The sequence below is a fragment of the Pogoniulus pusillus genome, chromosome 23, assembly GCF_015220805.1.
Source record: "Pogoniulus pusillus isolate bPogPus1 chromosome 23, bPogPus1.pri, whole genome shotgun sequence".
NCBI classification, from domain to species: Eukaryota; Metazoa; Chordata; class Aves; order Piciformes; family Lybiidae; genus Pogoniulus; species Pogoniulus pusillus.
Genome location: NC_087286.1, coordinates 9,069,034 through 9,084,315, shown reverse-complemented (window position 1 = coordinate 9,084,315; position 15,282 = coordinate 9,069,034). Strand labels below are relative to the sequence as shown.

The window sequence follows — 15,282 nt, the reverse complement described above, 5'->3', positions numbered from 1 at the left end:
GGCGGCAGAGCATGGGGCGGCTGCCGCCGGGGCCTCGGGCAGAGCCAGGGAAGCCATGGGGAGCCCCGCTCCGAGGCGGCACTGTCGAGCTCCTGTCGAGAAGGGGTGCTCTGAGTCCCGGAGACGAAGACAGCGACAGGCATTCTTACAGTGAGGCGACGGTGCCCCTTCCCCCGCGGTGCCGAGGACATTTCGCTTGTGACCTCCTGCGCTGGACAGGAGTCGCTCATTTCTCTGGGCGTTTTCAGAGAGCAGCCAAAGCATTTACGCCGGAACCGATGTCGGAGCAACGTCTCCTCCCTTCCACCTCCGCCACCACATATTCTTCTCCGCCTCGGCCCCAGGCTGCCCGTCACGCTCGACCCACTGGCGGGTAGCTGTGCCCCCGTTTTCCGAACTTCGCTTCTGGACGGCTCATTTCAACCATGCAGAAGCTCCTGCAATTCCGATCTTTGCCACCATACCGATTCGGGAGGATCGGGCTGTCTCGCCCTGCCTGGCTCTGGTTTCCAGCCCCGGCGCAGGGCGGGCAGCGGCAGCGGCAGCGGCGCGGCAGCCAGGTACTGCAGGGGTGGTGCGGCCCCGGCCAGCACCTTGCCCCCTCCCGCTTTTAATACGGGGAAATTCGGAGACAGTGTTTACTCAGATAAGTGTTTCCTGTTTCCGCTGTTAATTTTTAACGTTCTTGCCTCTACTCTAGGTACTTTAAACGGATTTCCTTTATTTCACTGAGAGCAGTTTCTTTTTCACCTCCTCTGCCTGTCTCCCGCCCGCAGGACGCTCCGGGAAAGACCTGCTCCCCAATCCTCAGCGCTGCGGGTCCTCGCTTCCCGCACTTCAAAGTCGTTGCCCCGCTCGGAGAGCACCGAGCCGCGGGCGCTTAGTGTTTTCTTAATTCGAGGATTGTGAGGATGCCGGCAGCGAGGATTACTGTTTTTCCCCCCTCATCTCCAGCTCTTTCACTCCTTTCTCGTCCCATAGCTGATAAAGGGAGTCCCATCTGGAAAACAGAAAAGTCTGCTGAAGCCCGGTGGGGACCTTTCGATCCTGCCGTCTATGGGGAAGTGATTTGGTATTTACCGAACGGCGATGATTTAGGCTGGAAAGAAAAATAATTCGGCAACGGGTAAAGTACGAAGGACTCTTAATTCCCACGCCAAACGGAGGTTTTCCCTCCCGGGAATGGCTAGAGGAAGGCACTTCCAGCCTCGGTCGCTGCTGGGGAGCCGCGGGCGCGTCGGAAGGGACAGCTGCAGATGCGCAAAGGCCGCGCAAAATCCGCGAGCCGGTGCCGAAGGAGGCGGGCACTGTCTCAGGAGTGTCAGCATCCCGCGAGCCTTCTTGCGGCGGGGTGGCCTCTCCGGGGGCACGGAAAACAGGCGGGGAGCAGCGGTACAACTGCACTTCGCTCCGCGCCGGCGGGGACGCGGATTCTCATCCTGGCGCGCAAACGCGGTGTTTGGTCCTGCCGGTGTCTCGGCGGAGGCCTGCGTTTCGCCTGCCGCGTTTCCCCAGTCCCGCTGCCCCGCCATGGGCCGGGCCGGCTCCGCGCCCCCCGTCGCCCAGGCAGAGGCCATCTTGCGCCTGCGCAGCGCTGGTCCCGCGGAACTTCCCTGCGCGCCGCCAGATTCGAACGGGGTGCGGCGCGCTGGGCCCCCCCCCCATGCTCCGCGCATCCCAGCGCCCATGTGGAGCGCTTCTCCGCTCAGCTTCCGCCGATCGCGGCAGGCCGCTGAGGGACGCCGTTCCGCCTGCTTCGCCGACGGGCCGAGCTGAGTCAGGCTGGGCCGATCCGGGCCGGGCCAGATAGGGCGAAGGTGGGCACGGCGGGAGCAGCATACCAGCCTCCGCAGCTCTGCGCTGAGGCTCAGCGATGCAGCCACGACTCCGCACCGCCGCGCATCGCACCCTGCAAGATCCAGCCCTTAAGGGTGCTCCAGCGAGCCTGGGTATTTGGGGATGTGCGTGCCGGGACAGGACTGTCGGGTATCCGCCAGCCGTCTGCGGGGTGCCACAGTCCCGTTCGCCCTGTTGCACTGACCCTCCCTTCCGAGGCGCGCTGGCACCAGCCCTTTCCAGGGCACGGCAAGGGCCCCGAGGCTCCCCGACTTCCCCTGGAGTGGGGAGAGGGCCGCGGTAGACATTTGGCGCCTATATTTTGATGGCACGCAATTGAGTATCGCACCTAGAGAGACAAAGGGCTGGATGCTGCTCATCGCCGAGGACAGGCAGAAGCTTTCCTCGCTCCTCGGCGGTGCGGCGGGGGGATGATCCTCACGGAACGGCCTGCCGTGCACTCCCCGGTGGCAGAGGGGCATTTTTGCAAGGGCAGAGGAGCCCTTCTCCCACCACATCATCCCCCGAGCTCCCCACGCCGCAGCCCCGCAGAAGGAGGCCGAGGCCAGGAGGCACCGCCCCGTATCCTGGAGCCTCTGCTGAACGCGGAGCTGCCGATCACTGCCTCCAGCCCCGATAATTCTCACTTCTTCCTCTGCATGTGCTGGGGATGCTCGAGAGGTGTCTTCTCGACGAGGCACTTTCTGATCTGTGAGACAACGTGTCCTTCGACTGTTGGAGGGCTCCAAAATGGGACGATTTAAAAAACGAAGAAAATAAATAAAGGAAAAAAGAAAATAAAGGAAAAAGGAAAGCAAAGGGAAAAGAAAATCGTACCTCAAAGCATTCCCTCGTACACAACACATACACAGGAAAAAAAAATTCTGGGAAATGTAAAAAAAAAAAAAAAAAAAAAAAAAAAAAAAAAAAGGCAAAACCCAAACTCCAACATAATATAAACCCATCAAAAACCCTACAAAAAAATCCAACAAAAATCCCAACCAAACCACAAAACAAACCAAAACCTAGAACAAAACCACAACCAAAAAGTAAGGAGAAAACGATGCTGTAAGGGAAGGTGTTGAGATGGATAAGGTGCAGGGCTGACGGATGAGTGATGCCCTTGCGCAGGAGCTGCCGCTGCACGGGGTGCGGAGCCCACGCACACACTCCGCGGGTCGCCAGCAGCCCCTAATTGCGGGACAAGAAGAGGCGGCTCCGGCCGGCCGCCGGATGATGCGGTGTAGCTAACCGGGACGTGTCCCACCGTGAGGGACAAGAGTTCAATTTCCCAGGCTGGTGGCGGGCTGGTTGTGGGGGGCGAAGCGCTGCATCTGGAGCCTTGTGAGCCCGAGCTGCCGCTGCCCGAGCAGGGACAGTGTTCCCAAGCAAGAGGGCACGCAAGGAGAGACTGCGCACCGAGGAGCTGGCAGCGGCGGGGACCGGCGGAGGCTAGGCAGGCTCTCAGCGCCGAGAGGGATGCCTACAAGCCACGGGCTGCCATTTTGTCTCTTTTAAGTGGGTTGCCTTTCGCCTCTCCTGGAGCTCAGTGCGCGGTGGTGTCAGCCCTGTCTCCCCTTGCCCTGCCCCTATTCGACCGCCCTCCGGGCAAGCAAGCTGGGAAGGTCCTCTTGGGAAAGCATTAAACCAGCCCCAACCTCCCCAGCCCTGGCGTTTTCCTTGCCACCTCCGCCCTAGGTGCTCGGGGTTTGCAGGCTGTTCAGCTGATTTGTTGCTAATAGCAACCACACGACAGCGATTTGCAGCCTTTTCTGCTGCTGGAGCCTCTCGTTACACCTTCTTCTGCAGACCAGGATGTCGCCGTCTGGCTGCTGACTGTCTCCACCCCTCTAACCACTGCATCAGGGGACAATGATGGGACAGGAGGACGGGGCGCCTCGGGGCGAGCCGCGAGTTCCGCCATGCATCGCGCAGATTTGGTCCTTCTAGATCGACAGTTAAACACTGGCAGGCTTCCTACTCCGCAGCGGCGTAGGCTCCGCGTATTTAGCATTGTTTGGGAGCATTGTTGCGAGCTGACAGCGTCCGTAGTCTTACCGGCACCGGGAGCGGGGGGAGCGCCGGGTTTACATATGTAGATGCGGGCAGCGCTCGGCGCCGATCCGGCACATACCCTCCCCTGGAGCAACAGACACAAAGGAAGACCTAGTTCCTTTCAAGTCCATAGAATAAATTAAGCTCCGGGTTTCAGTTTTGGAACGTTCAAAAAAATATATATAATTTTTTTTTCATGGCACTGCACAGGCGCTGCCGGTTCCGCAGGAAACCAGAGGTGTAACCATATGCACGTGGTGAAAAGGGCTCAGCCCTAGTAGCTAATATTTCCTGGTTCCATTCTGCAAGTCAGCCTGAAATGTTTTGCCCTTTCCCGTTGTTGGATTTTTTTTTTTTTAATCCTCATAATTTTTGTCCTGCTCTCGCTTAGCTCATGGAGAAACAACCATCTCCTCTGCCAGATCTCCACCGCTGGCGTGTTGACAGTCACCAGTGTCAGCTCAAACGCCAGCTTCATCCTCTTAGGTGAAGAAAAAGGAGTCCTTTTTCTGAGCGCGTTTGAAGCGCCTCGACGTTTCTGTTTACGCTTTGTAGAATTAATTTGCTCCACAGGAAAGTCTCACGAACTCAACTCACTACTGAAAATCTGGAGGGCACTCCAGAAGAGCGCGAATCGCCGGAGCTCCGAGACAAAGCTCAGGGAAAAAGAGAGGGAACCTTCCACTGCCACGGTCCCTCTGACAGGTTTTGCTAAAATAAGGTAGTGGCAAAGACCGACTTAAACTTGACAGTTACATTAGTCAAGGACCCACATCTTACATTGTAGTATTTTTCTCCGTTTCTACACGGAGTTGGAGACTCTACCTTCAGCACACTCTTGGAGACACCACTTTAGTTCTCTGTATCCCATTCACTCGCACCACCCTTTCCACGCTCAACCTCCACACTTCTAAAACCTAGAACTTCCAACTCCGATGCGTGGGAACGAGCGGTGGAGTTTGCGCGTTGCTCTTCCCACCAAACACGCTCAGTCTCGTAAACACGGGATCAAAAAAAACTAATTTCTGTCACCTTGTAAATAACTGCTCTGTACCATGAGCAATTCGACAGGCGTGTGGCAAGCGGAGGAGAACTTCTAGAAGCATCTCAGGAGACGCGGGAAGAGGGCAGGAGATGGTGCCGGCTGCAACCCGACTGTCCCGCAGCCCACCGAGCATCCTGTAGCCGGTGCGGAAGCTGCCGCACCAAGACCTCTCCTTTTCATCAGCGTCCCGCAGCTCTAAGCTGTAGAAGAGCAGCCACAGTTTATCCAGTCCTGGCACCGCGGGACAGGAGTCCCGTTGCGGGGCAATGTGCCTAGCTCTGGACTCGACACCCTGATGCGGGTTGGACACCTGCGGAGGGCACGGCCGCTGCGTGCGGGGGCTGAGCCACCTGTTGGTTTCCCCAAGCGGGGAAAGCCCGTGGGAAGCTCCTACAGTACTCCTCAACCTCCAAAAAAACCCCTCTAGGACCAACCTTGCCTTTCACCAGCTTTGGGAAAATGCTGCTTCCCCGCCTCGTCACGGGCGTAGTTCCCCGAGTGAATCAACGGCTGAGATTAAAGAAATCCCACCAGAAAGGAAATGTACTTTATTAATTTGGGTAATTGTTGCTATTCCCCTGTGTTTCCGGTTTACTTTTTTAAGGTGGCGTGTGCAGTAGCGCAGTTGTTACTAACAGCACTGGCCGAAGGATACAAGTTTCCTACTGATGAGCACCCCAGGAGCAGGCAGCGAAGCCTCACAACTACGTAATTTCCATAAATGATTTTCCGTCTTCATCTCTTTTGCGAAAAGCGGTGACATTTCCGTAGACCGCATTTGCATGGTGTTTATTCCTCCTCATTATTATTACTAACCGTGTGAACAGACCCTCAGCATCAGGCAACAAAGTATAGCAGCGAGTTTTGGAGGTACTCAGGGTGCGTTTGGTTAACTTATCCACACATCAGACTTAATTAGACAGATAAATCAATTCACCTGTAATAGACACATCACATTAAAAAAAAAAACAAACCAAAAAAACAAAAACCCAAACCCGAACCTCTGGAAGTAATTAACCACCCTTTGTTTATTTATTTATTAAAAAAAAAAAACCAAAACCCTTAAGAACAGAAATAAGTATAAAGAAATGTGTTTAACAGCTGTTCCTCTCTCAAGTACACATGGTGATAATTTCCCAAAATATTTTCCTGTGGCAAACGATCTTCTCACCAATCTGATTTAAATTGCCTCATTTATTTGAAAAGAGCAGCGCATCGTCTGTTCTGTTTGTTCGGTCACAGAGGTATTTTTTACGAATTAAAATTTATTTGTTTATTTGAATCCCGCATTAAATGTTTCTGGAAGCATGTGGCTCGTTCTGAAGGACGATTCTACCTATGTTACCCCAGCTCCTCTCAGCTGAGCAAACCCAGAGGTGACATATTGAAACGAGATGTCTTCCTTACACTTATCAAACTTTTAAACCCCGGCTGAAGTAACTTCTGTCTTTCAGCCCTAAGGTAGGAGGCAAAACTTCACCCTGTTTATCAAACAAGAGAAGTTGTTGCTCAGTTGATTTGGTACATTTGGGGCTGTGCATAACAAAATACCAGCCTCGGGAATCTGGAAAGCTCTGTGCTTTAGAGAGGGGGGCATTTATTATGGAGTAATAACTCTTCTTCTCTGTTGTGGGTCACGGTTTCACTGGGAGCAGCACGATCGATAGCAGAGCTAACCAGTAAACTTCGTTCACAAATACCCCACGTCTTGGGAACCCCTCTCAGATGTTCCTGAAGGAGATACAAAGTCTTTTCCCATCCGGATCCTGAGAACTCGGATTTCTTTTTGCAATCGCACTGTTTGTATTAGTTACTACACAGACCTCCAAGGATATGTTTACTCATAGGTGCAACCGTGCCTTGGCCAGCCGGTCATGAAGAGAATTATTCGTACAGAGCCCTCTCATTCGGGGGCACTAAGATGAGCACAGTGGAGGACAGCGCCTGGTTTGTCTACCGCAGTTACGTACTGTAGGAAAAATAATTGTCGAAGGGTGTTACTGTGCACAGGAATAGCTAGTATCTGTGCTGGGCAAAGTCAGAGGGCTGCTGCTGGACCGACCCTGCCTGCGCCCCTTCCTGCGTTGCTTCCCCTTGCGCGAAGTCCACCCATGCCCAACCGTCCGCCGCTGCGCGGTGCCGCAGCTCCGACAATGCGCGGGTGGCTGCGCTCGGGCGAATCCTCGACTTTGCGCGGGTGTAAGGAGCGAGTAGGGACTTCCCTCCTCCTCCACGATACGACCCAGCAGAGGCGATGTCTGAAGCCCTGCTTCTCAGCGGTACTCCGCGGCTGTGGGCGGGCGGCCGCTTCTGACTCTGTGCGGAGGGAGTTTATTCCTCGGACGACATCAAAAAAACAACACCACCGGGGCGGGGGTTGAGGCAATAGCGGAGATTCCCGAGGAGGAATCACACAGGTGGCAAGAAAGAGAACAAAAAACAAAAAACAAAGAAGAAAAAATTAAAATTGAAATGAAAATTAAAACCAAAAGACTCGCTTCCCGTGGAGCAGAGGCTCGGCAGGGTGTGGTGGGGGCAACTTCGGGGTAAGGGCAGCTGCCTTTATTCCTTTTTTTTTTTTTTTCTCTTGGTTTTAATTTCTCTCCGACCCGAGGAGCCAGGATGGGGAGCAAGAGCCGGGCAGGGAGACCCCGGGACACAGCCGAGGCGGTGAGGCTCCTCCGCCCAGCCCGTGGCAGGCTGCGCAACACTGGAATGGGACGAGGCAGCTCTTCGTGAGGGACAGGCGAGAGCGCGGCCCGCGGAGCTCCGAGCTTCTCCCCTCGCGGTGCGGAGGACCGAAGGTTTGGGGAAGGGCTGCCCGTGTGGGGGCACCACAGGAGACACCCCGTGGATGCAGCACCCACACGTCCAGCCCCGCCGAGGCGCACCGGAGAGGCGGCCCCAGCAATCGCTCCCCAGTGTCAGAGGGGCCGAGCAGGCCCGGCCCTCAGGCAGCACGCGCGCAGCGCGGCGGGACAGCAGCGGCCGCTCAGGCCGTGAGGGTGAGTCTGGCGCCATCTCTTCCCGGTGCTCCCGTAAACAACAGCTTCCTGCGCAGGGCTGAGCGCATACAGCTGCTTTATGCCTTCTGCTGTAACTTCGCGTCCACACGTCTCATGCCGCTTGGGATGTGCTGGCGGTATAGAGGCGTGAGTTCGTCTTTCCACAGCCCTCGCGAGTTCTCGTCGGTACCTATACCCGCACCTATGCATCTAACACGCGCGTGCCACACGCCGCCGCGCGCGCACAGCCGCCCGGGCTCTGGTCCGTCCCCGCCGGCACTTGACTGCTGGCTGACACCCAGCGCCGGTAACTGCGGAGCAGTGCGGGGATCGGCCGGACGCAGTGTCGTCACAGACGGTGTCGGCGCGGCTCCGCCTCCCGCTGCGCGGCTTCCGCTTGGTTGCCAGGGCGACGGGTACACAGTGCGGTCCTGCGCGGCCGCGCCGCCTGCCGCGACGCCACCATGACCCAGAGACAGGTCCTGCAAGGTAGGCCGGGGCAGGGCCAGGGCCAGTACCGGTACTGGCGGCGTGGCCGTTAACCGCTGCCTCGTCGCTTGTTCCTGCAGTGTTCGAGCAGTACCAACGCGCCCGGACGCAGTTCGTGCAGGCGGTGGCCGAACTTGCCGACCGGCCGCAGAATATCGAGAGCCTCCGAAACGCAAGTATGTGCCCTTCTGCCGCCCTCCCGTTACCGCACTGCCGCTGAAGACTCAGCGGTGCGCGGTAGCTGGAACTTATGTGGCGCTGCTTCTGACACCGGCCGGGAGTGCGGGGCTACCAGAGTGCCGCCCTCATGTTCTTGCTCCCTCTCCACGCGGACTGCTTAGTTTCTAAGGATTTTCTTCCTCTGGTGGGGTTTATCCCGGTACCCCTACCCCACGGTTCTTCCTGAGCGGCTGCGGCGCGGTGGTGAGGGGAGGTTGATGGGCTCGGCAGCTGCTGGTTGTTTCGGTGCTTGATTTGAGGTCAGTGTTTCCCCGGGCTGCCAGTTCCTAGCTACTTTTTATTTCAGGTGAAAGTTCTTCTGTACAGCCAACTTTATTTGTTTCCTTGTACCTCCAACCGAGCTCTGTGCAAAGCACAGAACACTTAATTCCCGGCGCAGCCAAGGAAAGCTGCTTTCAGAAGTCACAATTTTTATCCTAACTTTACGAGTTGTTCGGGAATTCTTCAATGCTTTTTGACGGCAGGTTTGCTGGGTTTAGGAGGGCTTGACTTTTGTTATTTCGCTGTCATGGGATGTCGTGAGCCAAAGTGAGCATTTTTAGAAAGAGGAGCTGCGGGAACACTTCCACCAGCTGCTGTACTGCTGGCATCTGGCAGAGCCACCCCGCTTGGCCACCGCTCCTGAGCTCAAAAGAGGAAAAAGCAGTCCTCAGTAATGGATTACCTGAAAGACATTTTGAACGAGAGCTATAAATCGGTAGTTGGTTTACCATATGGCATTGGCAAATAGATTATGTTTGGGTTTCTCTTGATTTTGTTTTTAATACCTGTTTTCCAAATCTAGTAAAGCTTCTCTGAGATACAGTGGAAACAAACAAACAAACAGAACCAGAAAACCAATCATGTAAATACTTTCCACTTTATCTTCTTGTATTTACAGTTATTTATTAAAATGATTTAATTGAAAATCTCTCACTTAAATTCTTGTTAAGGAAACACTGGCTTTGATTATGGGAGTGACATGGTGACACCAGGCCTTTTGTATTACTTTCATGTGTCTCTTGATTTATTTTATTTTCCATCTCTCAGTGAGTTAGTTTTAATCAACTGCTTTATATCAGCTGCTTATAAAGCAGTTTACATCAACTGCTTTAGTTGATATAAATGATCTGTTTACCAAAGTGACATCTTGGCCATAGGAATAATTTATGTCTTGTTTGTAAAAAGGAGCCCCTCTGTGTGCATTTACTGGTTTTAGCTGCTGACAGAGAGAGAGATCCCATTTAGGCAGGCTTCTTAAAGATCAGTGTTTTTAAAAATGCAGAAAGTTTCTGTTCTAAGGAAACAAACAAAATGCTAAACTAGTTTTAATGGCATTTCATTTCTTATTAAAATAATTATTTGATGTTTATTGGTAGCTTTACCCAAGGACTGATCTGTTGCTTATGCAAAAGAAGTAATCACTTCAGAGGCCAGAAATTTTCTTTTACTCACAGCCTGTGTTGATCTGAAGGTTAGCTTTAAAAGGGTCAGGCTCTGGGGTAGCAATGTGGAGATGTGCATTTTTTGCTACCTTAGCATCCCCCTTGGTTCATTCTGTCACTGAGCTGGTTTTCTGTAGGCTTTAATTTTTCAGATGCTAAAGTAAAAAAGGGAAATGTCTACAAAATACAGTGTTACTTATTACAATTTGTTTGAATGGCTGAGGCCTACAAATATTTGGCCATCTTCCTAAACATGTGCTTAAAATGTAATAGTTTATATACAGTTATATAATTAAAACAATAGCTGCTAATTTTGACCTTTTTTCCTGACCTGCTAGGGACAGCACATTAAAGGGTTTTTGTTTGTTTGTTTTTAAACAAACAAAAACCCCCAACCCTCAGGCAAACAAAACTCCAACCCAAAACCTCCCACCAAATAAAATGTGATTTGGTCCTTTTAAAAAACAACTATTTTGAGACATACCTGTCTTGATTTGGTGAGCTCTGGAGCCATGATTTGAGAAAGAAAAATGTCTGTCTATCCATCTATCTCTGCATAAATCTATATATAAAAGAGTTGGGAGCTTGTTTCTTATTCTGGTAAAGGAAATTCGCAATCCCTTTGGGATATCACTGCTTTAAGAAGATGTGGAAAGTCTTTGCCTGCTGTCATTTCCCATTAGCATTAGGAGTCAGGGTACCTTGTCTCTTGGATCTCAAAAGTTGTTCAGGGTTTAGTCTTTTTCTATCTGAAGTAGAAAGCAAGATTATCGTGACTTGAATTTGAACAATACCGATCCCTGGAAATGTACTTTAGTATACTCTTGTACTATTTTCCTCTCTTTATAATCCTGAAGTATCTGAAATTCAGACTGGCAGAAGTGAAAGGTCCCAATGAGCAGAAATCTCGAAAGTAGTTGTAACCAGGGAATTGGAATCTGGCCCTCGACTTTGGTACGCTTAAATGGCACTGGCTCTCTCTCCTGATCAGGAATGTTCGGGAGGGTTAGTGCCTGGGAGCTCAACAGCTTTCTGGTGGCAGGGAAGTGCAAGGAATTATCAGAGGAATTCCTTTGTCAAAACTCATTCCTGTTTTCCAGCTCTGTGGTTAGCTTTGGTAAGGTTGTTCCTTATGATTATATACTACCATGAATAATAATTGTAGGATTTGGTGTTTGAATCTTTAATTAATGGATAGTTGGGAAAACAAAACAAAAAACAAACCCAAAGAAACCAAATATTTCCTGTAAAACTCCTAAGCATTTTCTGTTTAGGACATAGACACTTGGAATAATGTCACATTATTATTTCATCAAATCTTGTTTCTGAAGGGCTTTTGAATAACAGGAGAAGCTCCTTTGCTAGTAACAGTTCCTTAAAAATAAATCTATCAATCTGGTAGCTACAGCTCATGAAGTTTGGTACTAGAACACATTATTGAGCTCCACAATCCCTCATCCTTCCGAAATTTGAAATCTTACAGACTATTTTCAACTGTAATGACAGATGAACCTCAGCTCTCTTTATTGTAGTGAGATTTAAGCAGTTTTCAGTCTTTTAGCAAATATAGGAGATAATCTGAACAGGTTCCAGTATGTTTTTAAGAGTGGTAGTCACTGAGTGCCTACTTTTTTCTTCATCTGCCTTGTGAAGTGTAGCCCTCTGTAAATGAATTATCATTTTGAAGTAGTGGTTTGTTTTGATTTTTTTTTTTTTGAGAGGCATTTACAATTCAACATTAGTAAATGTATCAGAATAAGAGTTTAATTACTTCTGGCTATTAATTTTTGTATTCTCTGGCAGTACAAATCAAACTTTTGTTTATGTACTTTGTATTAGAGTTTGTGGTGATGGGATCATTGCTTTTATTTTGTAAATGATTTAAGGGTATTTGAATTAATAAAGAGTTTAGTAATGCAAGCTTAGCCTTTGACTTTAAAGACATGACAAGATTAGGTCTTTAACCACTTTTCTGGGGCAGATAATTTCTGTGGAAGTCTTAGGGAATATGCAAAAAGAAATTGAAAGCTGTGTGGTCTATCAGCCTGTGTGTTGCCATGGGACTCTGTGAGCTGGGGTGTTTTTATCATCCCTGTTTCTTTGCCTTACCTGATTGCTACCAGTCTGCAGGGTTCCAGGAGAGTTTCACAACATCGGTGTGAAGGAAAACCTTTTCCCATTGAATCTTTTCCATCTGTCCTCCCATTCCATCAGCCCACAGCCCAGGTCTCCTTTTCATCCTTCCTACCAAGCTGCTTCTGAGGCCTTGCACTCCAATCTATTTATTCCAGGACTGTGTGCTCTCCTTTTATCTCTTGGCATTTTCTGTTCCTTACAATCCATGTCAGCAGAAGACTGTAGCTTGGGGCCAGGGTTTCTCTGCCTCAGACTAAGGATTCCATCACAAACTCTTGTGATGACATGGCAGATTTCTGTTTCATGGTCTACTTTTATGCAGGTAAAGGATGAAATAATGTCATGAGCACAAGTTTTAATTCTAGCTCCCGCTGGCAGCAGGTTTCAAAAGCTGCATTTCCAGAAATTTGGTGTGATTTGAGGAATCTTTATTTTGAGAAAAGGCTGCTTAGATTTATTACCCAGGTCCACTTACATTAAGTGCTTCTGCCCATGCTTCTTCTCAGTTCTTTTTCTGTATTTTAAATGTACCTATCTGGAATGTGACAGTTGGACCCTTAGCCTTATGTATGATTCTGGGAAGGGATTTCAGGATGTAGGTTCACATTTTAAATAACACTAAAAAAGGTGCTTTGATAGCACGGTCCTGTGTAGAAGGGCAGCTGTGAGCACAGGGTGTGTAGGAAGGATGGTTGTTGTGTCAGCCATGCAGAAAAAAAGCTGCTCCTCCAAAGCATCCATTCTTGCCCTTGGATATGCATGGACAGAATTTACTGCCTCCAAACTGCAAGTTTCAACATTTGGATTTATGTACTCCCTTTTGTGAAGGATGCACTTATTGCTCTTACTAATATTTTTATTTACCTGTTTATTTATTTATATAAAGTGAAAAGCTCTGCTGAGCTGAAATGGGAGAGAAATATGCAATGTGGCACCAAAGGCAAAAACTTCTCTTTGGAGCTGTAGTAGTGAGGAGAATGATGTAGTGATATGCCTGATGAAGGGGGGAAGGAGGCTGTGCATTAAGGAAAGTCCTAGAGAGATGATAGAGAAGAAGAAAGTAAATGCATCTGAAGCTGCAGGAGTAGTTTTCTCTGGAGGTCAGTGAATTCAAAAGTCAACTGCTCTGGCATTCCTCCTTTACTCAGCCTCCTGGCCTGTCTGGAGAAGATTTGCAAGTAAAATTTCAGAGCCAGAATTTGTTAGGAACTTCACTCTCATCTTAAAAAGTGGCCACTAAAAATAAACAGCCCCTTGTGACCACCTTGATATCGGTGTGCCTGTGAAGCATTGTGTGGTGGCCACTAACCAGCATTTTCAAATTCTCAGCCCTCTTGGAACAGGATTAGTTCTGCTGCATTATTGCAGAAACAGGGTGTGGGAAACGATCAGCCAGATCAGCTTTTGAGGAGGAGAAACTTACTGCTCCTCAATCCTTCTGACATCTCCAGCCCCGCTGTCAGGCTGACTCTGCATTATGTCCCACACCATCTGGTAATTGCTGTACGAATTACTGGATTACCCAGAGCCTGTGTTACCAAACTGTATTCATATTATCTTTGATATTTGAAGGATTGTAGTTGTTGTTGTGCATGGAACTCTCACAGTGAGGAGCCCTTTCTTGGCATGAATCACACTTGAGGAGTGTGCACTTGAGACGTGTGTGCTGTGCCGTCTTTGGGAGAGGCTGTGTCAGGATGAGTGAGTGTGAAAATTTTCTCACTAACCTGGGAAGTTTGTTTTAAGCTTCTTAAAACTTCCTGCTGGAAATGCTTGCTTCTAAGAAAGAGCAATTGAAGATCAGGAGTTAAGGTGAGGCAGAAGTAAATTTCCAGACTATTTCCTTGTGAAGTCAGCTGAATTTGATAGCAGAAGCCTAGAAAAATCAAGGTGATATGATGAATATTTGAGTGCTGATGCTAGCTCAGTGAATGAGCTCTGGCAGCCTCATCTAGTTGAGGATGCCCCAGCTTACTGCAAAGGGGGTTGAACTAGATGACCTTTGGAGGCCCTTTCCAACCCAGGCCATTCTGTGGTTCTAATGTCCTTAATGTAACAGACAGCACTCAAAAATGAGAAGACAGCAGTTTGATCTAAAGCATAAATTATAAAGATAGTATCCTCAGGATAAGAGTGTGCCCAGAGGCAACACTAGCCTAGAAAGACATTTTTTCCACACTTGCATTTTAAAATGGAAATAAATAGTATTTTTAAAGAAGGAGAATAGGCTAGGAGTGTTCAGCTTCCGGTGAAGTAATGGATTGCAACTGCAGAAGGGTATTTCTCTGACTTGTGACTATTCAGCATGGGTTTGGTGGGAGTGGGAGGAGAGTAGATGGATTCTGAATGACTTCCAGGTGGTTTTCTCCAGGAAATCAAAATGACCACTGTTATTTCCAGAATAGTGACTGTCTGGCTACAGAAACTTGGAATGAAAGAAACTTGGAAGCTGCTGCAGCCCTGAGTGTGGCTTTTTTTTTTCTGAGTGGGCAGCAGCCAACACTTGCTTGCTGAAAGAAAATGCATCAGGCCTGTGTGTAACAGCTCCCCTTGGGAAGTGTGTGCTAAGGGTGATCCAGCTTCTAAAGTGTGTCATTCTTTGAAACAAATCTGAGTGGGAAACTGAGGATAGAAAGAGGGATCGTTCCTCGCCCGGTGTCAGTCAAGGCTCTGTGATGCAAGACAGAATATTTGGCAGCAGGTCTTTGTTACCCAGTTTCTGAGTTGCTAGTGGGAACTCTTCCAAAACAAATCCAGTCCAATGGTCTAAATGCCTTATTTTGTAAGTTTGTTTTCTCTCGTGCTGCCTTTGAGTGAGTGTTAATGAATTTCCTACTTCTGTCACAACAGACTTATTTAGAAGAAGTTTGCCTAAAGTATTCTGCAGCAGGATGCTGCTTCTCCCTGCTCTGTATGGTCCTGTTCACTTGGGCAAATGCTGAAGGTAAAAGGGAGTGCTTGGAAGGTTCTTGCCTATTTCCCTGCTCTGAGATAATGCTAAATAAATCTCAGTTTTATTAAAAATGCTGTCAGAGATCCTGTCCCAGGCTTC

The 15,282-nt window shown here is 49.6% G+C and overlaps 1 protein-coding gene across 1 annotated transcript in view; it reads left to right on the top strand.

Annotated features, from left to right (window-relative positions):
* The first annotated feature begins 8,244 nt into the window (after nucleotides 1-8,244).
* Nucleotides 8,245-15,282, top strand: part of SPAG6 (sperm associated antigen 6) — a 40,520-nt gene continuing 33,482 nt past the window's right edge. Inside the window, exons 1-2 of the mRNA XM_064162516.1 lie at nucleotides 8,245-8,430; nucleotides 8,511-8,606. Coding sequence (XP_064018586.1) covers nucleotides 8,406-8,430; nucleotides 8,511-8,606 — 121 coding nt within the window. The 5' untranslated portion in view covers nucleotides 8,245-8,405. The remainder of the gene's footprint in view (nucleotides 8,431-8,510; nucleotides 8,607-15,282) is intronic.